The sequence below is a fragment of the Bubalus bubalis genome, chromosome 3 (genome assembly GCF_019923935.1).
Source record: "Bubalus bubalis isolate 160015118507 breed Murrah chromosome 3, NDDB_SH_1, whole genome shotgun sequence".
Classification (NCBI taxonomy): Eukaryota; Metazoa; Chordata; class Mammalia; order Artiodactyla; family Bovidae; genus Bubalus; species Bubalus bubalis.
Window position 1 is genome coordinate 51,824,404 of NC_059159.1, and position 14,514 is coordinate 51,838,917.

The 14,514-nt window shown below is 34.8% G+C and overlaps 1 protein-coding gene across 10 annotated transcripts in view; it reads right to left on the reverse strand.

Annotated features, from left to right (window-relative positions):
- The window catches only part of BRIP1 (BRCA1 interacting helicase 1), a 190,514-nt gene that overhangs the window by 21,284 nt on the left and 154,716 nt on the right, over nt 1–14,514 (reverse strand). For all 10 annotated transcript variants that reach the window (XM_025281165.3, XM_044939611.2, XM_044939612.2 and 7 more), the window contains one exon: nt 13,317–13,429. In XM_025281165.3, the coding sequence (XP_025136950.1) occupies nt 13,317–13,429 (113 nt within the window). The remainder of the gene's footprint in view (nt 1–13,316; nt 13,430–14,514) is intronic.

The window sequence follows — 14,514 nt, forward strand, 5'->3', positions numbered from 1 at the left end:
CTGAGTAATATTGCATTGTGTATATGTACAACTTCTTTATCCATTCATCTGCCGATGGACATTTAGGTTGCTTCCATGTTCTAGCTATTGTAAATAGTGCTGCAATGAACAATGTGTCTTTTTCAATTTTGGTTTCCTCAAGGGATATACCTAGGAGTGGGATTGCTGGGTCATATGGTAGCTTTATTCCTAGTTTTTAAAGGAATCTCCATACCATCTTCCATAGTGGCTGTATCGATTTACATTCCCACCAACAGTGCAAGAGTGTTCCCTTTTCTCCATACCCTCCCCAGCATTTACTGTTTGTAGACTTTTTGATGATGGCCATTCTGACCAGCGTAAGGTCAGAATTGTAGTTTTGATTTACATTTCTCTAATAATGAGCGAAGTTGAGCATCTTTCCATATGTTTGTTAGCCATCTGTATGTGTTCTTTGGAGAAATGTCTTTGGAGAAAGGTCTTTTCCCCACTTTTTGATTGGGTTGTTTGTTTTTCTGGTATTGAGTTGTATGAGCTGCTGCTTTTGGAAATTAATCCTTTGTCAGTTGTTTCATTTGGTATTATTTTCTCCTATTCTGAGGGTTGTCTTTTCACCTTGCTTACAGTTTCCTTTGCTGTGCAAAAGCTTTTAAGTTTAATCAAGTTCCACCTGTTTACTTTTGCTTTTATTTCCGTTACTCTAGGAGGTGGATCACAGACGATTCTGCTTTATGTCATCAACTGTTCTGCCTATGTTTTCCTCTAAGAAGTTTGTAGTTTCTGGTCTTACATTTAGGTCTTTAATCCATTTTGAGTTTATCTTTGTGGGTGTTAGGAAGTGTTCTAATTTCATTCTTTTATGTGTAGTTGTCCCAGTTCTTCCAACACCATTTATTGAAGATGCTGTCTTTGCCCCATTGTATATTCTTGCTTCCTTTGTCAAAAATAAGGTACCCATAGGTGCATGGGTTTATTTCTGGGCTATCTTGTTCCATTGGTCCATATTTCTTGTTTTTGTGCCAGGACCATGTGTCTTGATGACTGTAGCTTTGTAGTATAATCTGAAATCAGGAAGGTTGATTCCTCCAGCTCCATTCTTCTTTCTTAAGACTGCTTTGGCTATTCAGGGTCTTGTGTTTCTATATGAATTGTGAAATTTTTTGTTCTAGTTCTGTGAAAAATATCATCGGTAATTTGATAGGATCACATTGAATCTGCAGATTGCATTTGGTAGTAAAGTCATTTTCACAATATGGATTCTTCCTACCCAGGAACATGGAATATCTCTCCATCTGTTTATGTCATCTCAGATTTCTTTCATTGGTGTCTTGAAATTTTCTGTGTACAGTTCTTTTGTCTCCTTAGGTAAGCTTATTTCTACTTATTTAATTCTTTTTGTTGCAATGGTAAATGGGATTGATTCCTTAATTTTTCTGATTTTTCATTTTTAGAAATATAGAAATGCAAGTGATTTCTGTGTATTGATTTTGTATCCTGCAACTTTGCTAAATTCACTGATTAGCTATAGTAATTTTCTGATATTATCTTTAGGGTTTTCTATGTGCAGTATCATGTAATCTGCAAACAGTGAGAGCTTTACTTTTTCTTTCCCGATCTGGATTCCTTTTTCTTCTCTAATTGCTGTAGCTAGGACTTCCAGAACTATGTTGAATAACAGTGGTGAAAGTGGACACCCTTGTCTTGTTCCTGATCTTAGGGGGAATGTTTTCAGTTTTTCACCATTGAGAATAATGTTTGCTGTAGGCTTTTCATATATGGCCTTTACTATGTTGAGGTAGGTTCCTTCCATGCCCACTTTTTGAAGAGTTTTAATCATAAGTGGGTATTGAATTTTGTCAAAGGCTTTTTCTGCATCTATTGAGATTATCATATGGTTTTTACCTTTCAATTTGTTAATATGGTGTATCACATTGATTTATTTGTGTATACTGAAGAATCCTTGCATTCCTGGAATAAACCCCACTTGATCATGGTGTATGAGCTTTTTGATGTGTTGCTGAATTCTGTTGGCTAAAATTTAGTTAAGGATTTTTGTGTCTATGTTCATCAGTGATATTGGCCTGTAGTTTTCTTTTTTTTGTGTTGTCTTTATCTAGTTTTGGTATCAGGGTGACGGTGGCCTCATAGAATGAGTTTGGAAGTGTTCCTTCTGCAATTTTTTGAAAGAGTTTTAGAAGGGTAGGTATTAGCGCTTCTCTAAATGTTGATAGAATTCTGCTGTGAAGCCATCTGGTCCTGGGCTTTTGTTTTTTGGGAGATTTTTGATCACAGCTTCAATTTAACTGCTTGTAATTTTGTTGTTGTTCATAATTTCTATTTCTTCCTGGTTCAGTCTTAGAAGATTGAACTTTTCTAAGAATCTGTCCATATCTTCCAGTTTATCCATTTTATTGCCACATAGTTGTTTATAACAGTCTCTTTAATCTTTTGTATTTCTGCAACCTCTCCTTTTTCATTTCCAATTTTGTTGATTTGATTCTTCTCTTTTTTTCCTGATAAGTCTGGCCAAAGGTTTGTCTATTTTGTTTATCTTCTCAAAGAACCAGCTTTTACTTTTATTAATCTTTACCACTGTTTCTTTCATTTTTCATTTATTTCTGCTCAAATCTTTATGATTTCTTTCCTTTTACTAATTGTGGGGTGTTTTGGTTCTTCTTTTTCCAGTTGTTTTAGGTGTAAAGTTAGGTTGCCTATTCGATGTTTCTTGAGGTAGGATTGTATTGCTATAAACATCCCTCTTAGAACTGCTTTTCCTGCATCCCATAGGTTTTGAGTTGTCGTGTTTTCATGGTCATTTCTTTCTAGAAATTTTCTGACTTCCCTTTTGATTTCTTCAGTAACCTGTTAGTTATTTAGAAACGTGTTGTTTAATCTCCATGCGTTTGTACTTCTTACAGCTTTTTTCTTGTAATTGATATCTAGTCTCATAGTGTTGTGGTAGGAGAAGATGTGTGATACCATTTCAATTTTCTTAAATTTACTGAGGTTTGATTTGTGACCCAAGATGTGGTCTATCCTGGAGAATGTTCTATGTGCACTTGAGAAGAAGCTGTATTCTTTGCATTTGGATGGAATGTCCTGAAGATATCAATGAGATCCATCTCATCTAATGTATCATTTAAGATTTGTGTTTCCTTATTAATTTTGTTTTGATGATCTGTCCATTGGTGTGAGCAGGGTGTTAAAGTATGCTACTATTATTGTGCTACTGTCAATTTCTCCTTTTATGTCTGTTAGTGTTTGTCTTATGTATTGAGGTGCTCCTATATTGGGTGCATAGATATTTACAATTGTTGTGTCTTCCTCTTGGATTGATCCCTTGATCATTACGTAGTGTCCTTCCATTTCTCTTGTAATCTTCTTTATCTTAAGGTCTATTTTGTCTGATATGAGGATTGCTATTCCAGCTTTCTTTTGCTTCCCATTTACATAGAATATATTGTTCCATCATCTCACTTTCAGTCTACATGTGTCTTTAGGTCTGAAGTGGGTTTCCTGTAGACAGCATATATATGGGTCTTATTTTTGTATCCATTCAGCCAGTCTGTGTCTTTTGGTTGGAGCATTTAATCCATTTACATTTAAAGTAATTATTGATACATATGTTCCTATTGTCATTTTCTTAATTGTTTGGGGTTGATTTTGTAGATCTTTTTCCTTCTCTTATATTTCTTGACTATATAAATCCCTTTAACATTTGTTGTAAAGCTGGTCTGGTGGTAGTGAATTCTCTTAACTTTCACTTGTTTGAAAAGCTTTTTATTTCTCCATCAATTTTGAATGAGATCCTTGCTGGGTAGAGTAATCATGATTGTAGAATTTTTCCCTTTCAATACTTTAAATATATCCTGCCAATTCTGAACCAGTCAGTTGTTCCATGTGAGGTTCTAATTGTTGCTTCTTGACCTGTGTACAGGTTTCTCAGGAGATAGGTAAGGTGGTCTGGTTCTTACCTCTTTAAGAATTTTCCAGTTTGTTGTGATTCACATAGTCAAAGGCTTTCACATAGTCAATGAAGCAGAAGTTTTTTATGGAATTCCCTTGCTTTCTCTGTGATCCAACAAATGTTGGCAATTTAATTTCTGGTTCCTTTACCTTTTCTAAACCTAGCTTGTAGTTCTCAGCTCACATACTGCTAAAATCTAGCTTGAAGTATTTTGAGCATTACCTTACTAGAATGCAAAATGAGCACAACTGTGTAGTAGCCTGAACATTCTTTGGTACCTTCCTTCTTTGGATTGTAATGAAAACTGACCTTTTCCAGTCCTGTTGCCACTTGCTCAGTTTTCCAAATTTGCTGACATACTGAGTGCAGCATTTTAATAGCATTATCTTTTGGGATTTGAAATAGCTTAGCTGGAATTCCATTACCTCCACTAGCTTTGTAGTAATGCTTCCTAGGGCCCACTTGACTTTACACTCCAGGATGTCTGACCCAAGGTGAGTGATCACACCATTGTGGTTATCCATGTCATTATGATCTTTTTTGTATAATTCTTGAGAATTTTAATAAACACCTTAATTTATAAAATCTAATTTGGATTGATATGAACTTAATTTCAGAAGTATACAAAAACACTGCTCCTGTAATAACAGTTTCTTCCCCCCTCACACTGTGTTCTTTAATTTAAATTTTATCTTTAAACATTACACCTGTGCAGAAGAGTGAGTACAGCAGGCCAAGTTGCTTATCTCTAAAAATGTCTGCATATAAAAGCAGCCCTTGGTTGGCTTTTAGATTTCAGGAAGGTTCCAATCACAAACTGATAAGAAAGTCTCTCTGTGTCTAAAATGTCTATGCAAAAATAAGGTTAATGCCAAACATGTGCTTTTCTTCTGAGAGTCTAGACTTTGGTAAAGTGTTAGGCAGAGACTGCCTATATGACCAGTCCAAATAAAAACACTGGGTGCTGAATCTTTAACAAGCTCTCTTGGTTGGCAATTATTTCACACAGGTTACCACAATTCATTGCTGGGAATCTAAGAGTGCCCTGTATGACTCCATTGAGAGAAGACACTTGGAAGATTGTGCCTGACTTCCCCTGGAGCTTTGCCTGTGTGCCTTCTCTTTGCTGTTTTTGCTTTGTATCCTTTCACTGCAATAAATCTTAGCTGTGTATACAGCTGTTTGCTAAATCTATCACTGCTCCTGGTGAATAACTAAATCTAAGTATGGTTTTTGGGAGCCCCAAGACCCATGCTTATTACCACAGACATAAAATTACTGCTTTATGCAGTTGCTTTCAAAAATCAAATAGGAGAAAAAGAGCTACCAAAATATACTTATATTGTTTTTTATATTTACCTATGAAATTACAGATCCGCCTTATTTCTTCATATGGATATAAGTTACTGATTAGTGTCCTTTCATTTAACAAGAAAGAGACTCCTTTTAGTGCTTCTTGTACAATTAAGATTTCCAAAGATTAATTCTCTTGGTTTTTGTTTGAAAATGTTCTCAGTTCAGTTCAGTTGCTCAGTCGTGTCCAACTCTTTGCGACCCCATGAACTGCAGCACACCAGGCCTCCCTGTTCATCACCAACTCCTGGAGTCCACCCAAACCCATGTCCATTGAGTCGGTAATGCCATCCAACCATCTCATCCTCTGTCATCCCCTTCTCCTCCTGCCCTCAATCTTTCCCAGCATCAGGGTCTTTTCAAATGAGTCAGCTCTTTGCATCAGGTGGCCAAAGTATTGGAGTTTCAGCTTCAACATCAGTCCTACCAACAAACACCCAGGACTGATCTCCTTTAGGATGGACTGGTTGGATCTCTTTGCAGTCCAAGGGACTCTCAAGAGTCTTCTCCAACACCACAGTTCAAAAGCATCAATTCTTTGGGGCTCAGCTTTCTTTATAGTCCAACTCTCACATCGAGACATGACCACTGGAAAAACCATAGACTTGACTAGATGGACCTTTCTTGGCAAAGTAATGTCTCTGCTTTTTAATATGCTTTCTAGGTTGGTCATAACTTTCCTTCCAAGAAGTAAGCGTTCTACTTCCTCCTTAATCTTTGAAGTATAAATTTGCTAGATATAGATTCCACTGATGGTCTTTTTCTTTTTTTTTATTTTATTTTTAAACTTTACATAATTGTATTAGTTTTGCCAAATATCAAAATGAATCCGCCACAGGTATACATGTTCAGCACTTTAAATATTTCAATTTACTGCGTCCTTTCCATAGTGTTCAGTAAAAGATCTGCTAATCGAAGTGATCCTGTGTATGGTTTTTCTCTTGCTCTTTTCTAGATTCTCTTTTTGTCTTCTGATAGTTTGATCACAACATTCTGATGTATGGATCTCTTTGAGTTCAAACCACTTAAGAGTTTTCTGCTTTTCTGAGATGTGGAGATCAGTGTCTTTCACCAAATTTGTGAAGTTTCCAGCCATTATTTCTTCAAAAAAATCTTTCTGTTCCCTTCTTTCTCTTTTCTACCCCTAAGACTCTTTTTATGTGTATGTTGGTATGCTTGATGTGGTTGTACAGGTTTCTGAGGCTATCTTAATTATTCTTCATTTTTCTTCTATCTGTTCCTCATACTAGAAATCAATTCTTTCTTCTTTCTCCTCAAAACTGCTGGTGAGCCCCTCTAATAAATTTTTCATTTCACTTATTGTACATTTCAACTCCAGAATTTCCATTAGGTTCTTTTTTTAAAAAAAAAATTCTAATTATTGGTATTCTTCACTTGGTGAAGCATCATTCCCATAGTTTCTTACAGTTCTTTAGACATAATTTTCTTAGTTCTTTTATCATATTTAAAATGGCTTTATATACCAACTTCAACCTCTTCAACTCCCTTAGAGATAATTCTTATTGATTGCTTTCAAATCTTCAAAACAACTTTTAACTTTGTCACCCCGGACATTGTCTACACTGGTACATGTTCTTTAGGTTATGTTTATTCTGTCTCTATAATGTCAATCTGATCTAGTTGGATAACAACATTGTTTAACTCTTTTATCTCCTTACTGGTTTTCTGTTTCCTACTGCTAGCTATTGGGTTGGCCAAAAAGTTCATTTAGGTTTTTCCATCACATCTTATGAAATTTTTGACCAACCCAGTATTATTGAAAGAGGAATTTTAAAGTCTCCAGCTTTACTTGTGGATTTGTCTATTTCTCTATTCAGATGTTAGCTTTTGTGTCATTTATTTTGAGGTTCTATTTTTAGGTGAATACACAATTAAGATTGTTATGTCTTTTTTGATAAGTGATCCTTTTACCATTATGCAGTTTTCCTTTTAGCACCCCTGTAATTTTCTTTGTTCTGAATTCTACTTTGTCTTGATATTAATATAGTTATTCCAACCAGTTCACTGGGGAAGAAGATCAGAATTCAAATTATCAATCTGTCTAGTATGATTTACTTTTCATAGTACTCAAATAGCAGCTCTATGAATTTTATCCAGGTTTTTAAAACAGTATAGAATGCACTCATTCCATCTTATCTAGGACTGAAACCTCCAGACATTGTAAGAAGTTAATTTTAGCTTGTAAATTTTAATTCTTAATGAAACACACAAGCACAGTTTAAAAGTCAGTTTTATAATATTATAATAGTTTTAATAAAACCAGAATTCTCTTTTGCCTACTCATATCACATCTTCAGTTCCCAATCTCAGAAACAATTAATTAAAAATACCTTAGATAGTTCTTGTGGTCATTTGTCTTGGATTTTAACCACTACAAATTATGTACGGATTCTTCCTATAGAAGATGCTTATTTCATATTACTGATAACTTCACTCCTCTCCAATCTCCTAGTACAGTTATATCACAATTCTTTTGTAAATCAATATTCAGTGGCTTACAGATGAAATTACATGATGGACTATGATTACATTCCCTTTCTCGTATGTTTTTGTCTACCTTGGAGTTACTAACTCTCTTTCTCCCCGTTCTTGCTTAATTTCTGTTTTCTATCATTAATTAGTTCCCACTTTGTCACAGCTGTGAATTTTTTTCAATATGGGCAAACCTTCCATCCTCAAAAACCAATCTAGACTAACTACTATGGGACTGCCGCACCGATTCATCCTAGAACCAACCTTCTTTCTTGTTTTGGGAATTCCACTTTTCTGGGTTGGAACTCCAGTTTCCTGCATCCTTGGTATTCCTCTTTCTGAATTTTCTCTTCTTTGATAAAGCATGTCTTTCAGTAGAATACCGAGAAACTGTGAATTTGAAGCAAATGTTTCAGGTCCTTTAACACTGAAGGCTTTATTTTGTCTTATAGTTTATTGATCATTTGGGGGTTGCTTAGAACATAAATTGCAAATCAAAAATTTCCCTCAGATAGTTGAAGATAATTTTCAACAGTCTTCTGGCTTCTGGTGTTGCTTTTAAGAAGTCTATTTCAATTTAGACTCCATATCTTTTGTATGAGAGTTATCTTTTTCTCTCTGGATGGTTTTAGGACCTTTTCTTTACCTTAGGTACTTTGAAACTGCATAGTGAGGTGCTCTGTAGCTCTTCCCCTTTACTGGTGCTTGAGTGTGTCTTTTCATCAGGAAACTACATTCTTCAATTCTGAGCATTTTTCTTGAATTATTTCTTTGACATATTTCTTTATTTTCTCCAGTCTCTTCATATGGAGCTCTTATTTATCAGAAGTTGGTTCTTGCATACTGCTCCTCTAATTTTCTAGTTCTTCTTTCCTATTTCTCTTTGATTTTTGGATGTGGGAAATTCTAATTTTTCCCTCCTAAATCCAATTCTACATTTAAAATATGTCGCTACCATATTAATGTCTAGGAATTTTTTCTTATTTTCCATTCTTGTTTTACGGAGGCACTATCTTATCTCCCTATGGATATTACCAATAGAAATTTATAAAGTTTTCTTCTGTCCCAGGGTTGGCAAAATACAGTCCACAGAGGAAATATGGCCCACATCATATTTTTGTATACCCTACAATCTAGGAATGGTATTTACATTTTAAAGGTTAAATAGAAAACAAAAAAGAATATGGATGCAGACTGGGTGTAGCCTGAAAAACATAAAACATTCTTGTCTGGCCTGTTACAGTTTGCCAACCCCTGTTCTATTACACTGTTTCTGTTTTCTGCAAGTTCTTCCACCTACAAGGAATTCCACCTTATGATACTCTCTTGTGATATTTTAAAGTAATCCAAGGTTCCAAGGCATCAGACTAACATAAGACAGGGTTGTCCACCTGTCTTAGAGAAGAACACTGCACTTTCCTGCCTTGAAGATTTATAAGATTGTCAGCTGAGGGAAAAAAAGAGGATAGAGTTCTCACATTCAGTAGGTAGACTTTTCTAACCCCCCATCTTTGATCCCTTCTTAGCTGTACCCATAGTTAAAGAATATAGACTCTCATTTGGGAGAATGGCATTGAAACATGTAAAATATCATGTATGAAATGAGTTGCCAGTCCAGGTTCGATGCATGATACTGGATGCTTGGGGCTGGTGCACTGGGACGACCCAGAGGGATGGTATGCGGAGGGAGGAGGGTTCAGGATGGGGAACACATGTATACCTGTGGCGGATTCATTTTGATATTTGGCAAAACTAATACAATTATGTAAAGTTTAAAAATAAAATTAAAAAAAATATGCAAAAAAACACAAAAACAAAACAAAACAAAAATTTATATGGGAAAATAAAACAGCAAGAATAGACAGAAAAATCCTATAAAAAAAAAGAATAGCAATTTGGCATTGGTCAATGAATAGGTGGTTAGAGCAATAAAATGATTACCTAATTAAAAAAAAAAAAGAATATAGACTCTCTAGTTCATTATATCCAGAGAGTAAACCTGGATGGAGCGGGCTGTCTAACTACTTATTACTAACATGTAACCAATTCTAGAGTAGCTCCAAGTCCTAAGTTTTTCTATGCTTGAATCTGGAAGATCTTATTAGCTTTCAAGACTATAGATTTAAATTTCAGCTTTTTCTTGCCTGTTAAGTCATTCAGTCATTCATCTGTTTTTCTGTGTTTAAAATTTATTGACAGTTCATCTGTTATTATCTCTTCTCCCACTCTTTTCATGTCTATAGATTTGACATTTTTATTCCTATACGGATTTTGAGAGGGGGTGAAAATTAATATAAATGTTTGATTTCTCCATAGGGACTTAAAAAATCTAAATTTTATATGATACTCTTTTGTGATGCTAAGTCGCTTCAGTCGTGTCCGACTCTGTGCGACCCCATAGACGGCAGCCCATCAGGCTCCACTGTCCCTGGGATTTTCCAGGCAAGAACACTGGAGTGGGTTGCCATTTCCTTCTCCAATGCATGAAAGTGAAAAGTGAAAGTGAAGTCGCTCAGTCGTGTCCGACTCTTTGCGACCCCGTGGACTGCAGCCTACCAGGCTCCTCCATCCATGGGATTTTCCAGTCAAGAGTACTGGAGTGGGGTGCCATTGCCTTCTCCGACTCCTTTGTGATATTTTAAAGTAATCCATAGGTTCCGAGGCATCAGACCAACCACAAAATTGGAAGGGCAGGATAGGAAGATGGATACTATCAATTGTTATATAATAACACTGTTTTATAAAACTGTTGAAAATCAATGTAAAGTCAGGGTGCCATTCTATCATGGTCCCACTTTGGTTTACATTTAAAGTGTTCTATAACAGCAAGGCATTAACAAAATAGTTCAGAGAAAAAGGTTTCACCTTTTCTTTTTCCCATTGTTTTCATACTGCCTTGCTCAAATGAATTATGCCCACTTGAGACAAAGATTATACTTCAGTAAAGCAGAACTGTTAGGAAACTTATAGTGCAGTTGTAACCTGGTCACAAAACCATCTGGTACATTCCTGAAAGCTGTTATTACATTTCATGGGCTTATATTACTTCAAAAACGCTAAGAGTCCCATGTGGGCTTAAAAAAAAGATAACATTTTTTAAACTCAATTTGTTTCTGCTTACTTTAGTCCTTCTAGACATATCTCTTATAAGAACAGTGCCTTAGTATAAGCACCTTTTATGTCAATCAATACACATTACAAATTTTACCATATGATGTAAAACATTCACTTGATTTTTTAGTGGATGTTTCTTTGTAATAAGTTCTACTTGTTGATTCCATTTCTCTAAAAATCAGTAAAATAACAGGCTGTCACTTTTTAATTAATGAAATAATGAAACAATAATATTATATATCAATATTATAAACACATGCTTTTCTGAAATTCTTGAAAAGTATGTTTCAAAGCTCTAGAAACTCTCTACTCAATATGGTATAGCTGGAAAAGCACTGAACCTGGCATTTTTCACTAATTCAACAAGTACATACATTGCATCTATGCCCCAAGATGAGACACAGTTGCTAAGAATGTAAAAATGTCTAATACATGTTTAGGGAAGGAGACAGATATATAAACAGGCTATTCCAATATAATGAGATATATGTTATAATAGAGATGAGTATAAAATGCTATGGGTTTCCTACAGAGTAAATAACTCTAGTTGGAGAAATTTTAAAAAGTCTTCATGTAGGACATGACCTCTTCAACTAGGTTTTAACTGGTAAACTTACCAGATGAATTGTACGTAACTTGAATGTGACGGCAAAGACTAATGAAAGGATATGGAATATTTAATAGTTTAATAATGAGATGTTTATATTTAATAGTGAGAATTTTTGTGGATGAAAAAGCAAGTCTTAAGGTTTTAAATGTAGGTGGGGTCAAGACGTGAAGGTGCATTTAGCAGCTGTGTGACATTAGGCAAGTAATTTCATCTTCACAACCTGCTTAATATATGTAGAAAAAGTTTTATAAATGACAAAATAAGATACAAATATACTTTTGCTTCAGATGGTTTCTGAAAATTCAAGGTATTGCTCATACTGAGAGAAAAAATAATCAACTGATGTAAAAATATTTATTTTCCTGAAATTCAACATAGTAACTAAAAGTCAAGAATTTTAAAAACAAATATTCAGGCTCCCCTAGAAACTATTTGTTGAATATTAAAATTCTAATACAACAAACAGGTCAACCAACAGGGAGAGACAAAGTAAGTAGATGGAATGCTTCAAGGACAATTTGCAGTGCAACTTGATGCCAAGTACAAGTGGATTTCTAGGAAGAGAAGGGCAGCAACTTAACCGTATCGGTAGGTTAAACAGAACTGAATAATTCAGTTTGAACAGAAACAACTACAGAATATCATTCTGAAAGGATGGCGAGGGGAGTAGGTGATGCGTTTTAGGACTTACTTTAGCTGTTGCAGTCCTATGTCATCAACATATGTAAATCTGAACAGAAATGTATTCTGGTCTGCTTAGGTATAAATGAGCTAATGTGAATAAACAAGACACAAGTAAAATATAATTTCTAGATTGGTTAGGGTAGGTAATGATTAGCTGCAGGTCTTCTGGCTGAACTGAAAATGTGTCAAATGGCCATGTTTTCATGATTTTGCCCTTAACCTGTGTTCTTCTATTTGAATTTTCTGAATTTTATTTGTATAGCTTCACAGGAAAAAACTATTATATGCATAAACTAATTACAATTTCAGAAATAGAAAATGATAAAATGTTAAATTAGATTATAAATAATCTAATAATTTTAGTGTTCATAAATTTAAAGTGTTGATGTCTTGTAGAACAGCAGTCCCCAACCCTTTTGGCATCAGGGACAAGTTTCATGGAAGATAATTTTTCCACAGATGGCAGCTGGGGGATGGGGTGGGGGGAAGATGGTTAGGAGGGGTTTCCAGTTTAACTGGCTGCTCATCTCCTGCTGTGTAGCCCAGTTCCTAACAGGCCACGGATGAGAATGAGTTGGGGAACCCCGCTGTAGGACCTCATGTGAAATTATGGTATAAAATGGTGTTTTAAAAACTAGTTCCACAAAGCACAAATCTTAACGGACCACAATCTTTGGAAAAAGGAGTATATTATAATTAAATTTTACTGTCAGGGAGTTGTATTCTCTAGTACCATGAACACAGTTTGTTTTTAATCGCTCTTAGTTTGCTTTTCACCCATAAGATCATCATTTGGGTTCTGATGTTCACAAGATAAAATTTTATTGTTTGGTGGTGAAATTCTATAAACATCTACTGAGCACTTCTGTTGTATACTCACTGACCAATCATAAATCTTTGAACTTAAGCAAATATTGAGTTTCATTTATTTCACTGACTCTTTCAACTTTCACTTCTGACATCTATCACTGAGAATATACCAGTACTGAGTGTTCCAGTAAAATAAAATTCCATCAAATTTATTTATAAGGAATAAAGCAGCAAGACTAGCTGTACACATAGTCCTGGTTGGAGATAATATTACAGTAGTGTTACATTAAATTTCACTCCACTTACCTACCAAGGGCCTGGTTTAAGGCCCTGTATGCTTGAATTTCATACCATTGACGACCTGGTAAAAGACCTCTTAATTTTGAATGCTGATCATTATACTGTCTCTTCAGTTCAACCTATAATTTTAAAATATAAAGAATAGGGTAGATAATTAAAGCTCATTTAAAAATCATATTAACTTCTAACATTTTGAATATCATTTAATTAGGGTAGAAAGATTTTTTTTTCATACTAAACTTTTTTTTTGGTCATTTAAAACATTTCCATTCACCTTAACACTACCTAAATTCATACATGAACATAATTAATCAGCTTTGTGATAATATCAATCAGTTTTAGACATAATTTATGTATGACAAAATTCTCAAACTTTTAATGTACATGTAGATAAATTTTAATAAATGTAACCACCATCACAATCATAATTTAAAATATTTTCACTTCCTAAAAATATTTTTCTATCCTTCTTCAGGCAATTTCCTTTATTGCTGACCTGGTCAACCAATGATCTGTTTTCTGTTTTGCTTTGTGTAGAATTCTATGTAAATGTTATGATACTGTATGTAACCATTTGTGTCTTTTTTTCATCTAGCATTATGAGTTTGGAATTCATTCATGTTGAAACATACATCATTAGTTCATTATTTCATGTTATCCAGCTTGATAATCTCTGCTTTTTAATTGGGATGTTTAGACTATTTATATTCAATGTAATTACTGTCATGCTCAGTTTTCAACAAGAAAATGCGTGCTAAGCTGCTTCAGTCAGGTCTGACTCTTTGTGACCCTACAGACTTCAGCCTGCCAGGCTTCTCTGTCCATGGATTCTCCAGGAAACAATCCTGGAATGCGTTGCCATTTCCTCTTCCAGGGGATCTTCCCAACACAGGGATTGAACCTGAGTCTCTTACGTCTCCTGCATTGGCAGGCAGATTCTTTATTGCTACCGCTGCCTGGGAAGCCCCAATTACTGTTACAATTTGGTTTAAATCTACAGTATAGAAAACACATTCTTCTCAAGTACACACATCGAACATTCTCCAAGATAGACTATATGATGGGCCACAAAATAAGTCTTAAGAAATTTAAGACTGAAATTACATCAAGTATCTTTTCCAATTATAATGGTAAGAAATTAGAAATTAATAACATTAGGAAAACTGAAATATTCACAAATATGTGGAAATTAAAGACTATATAC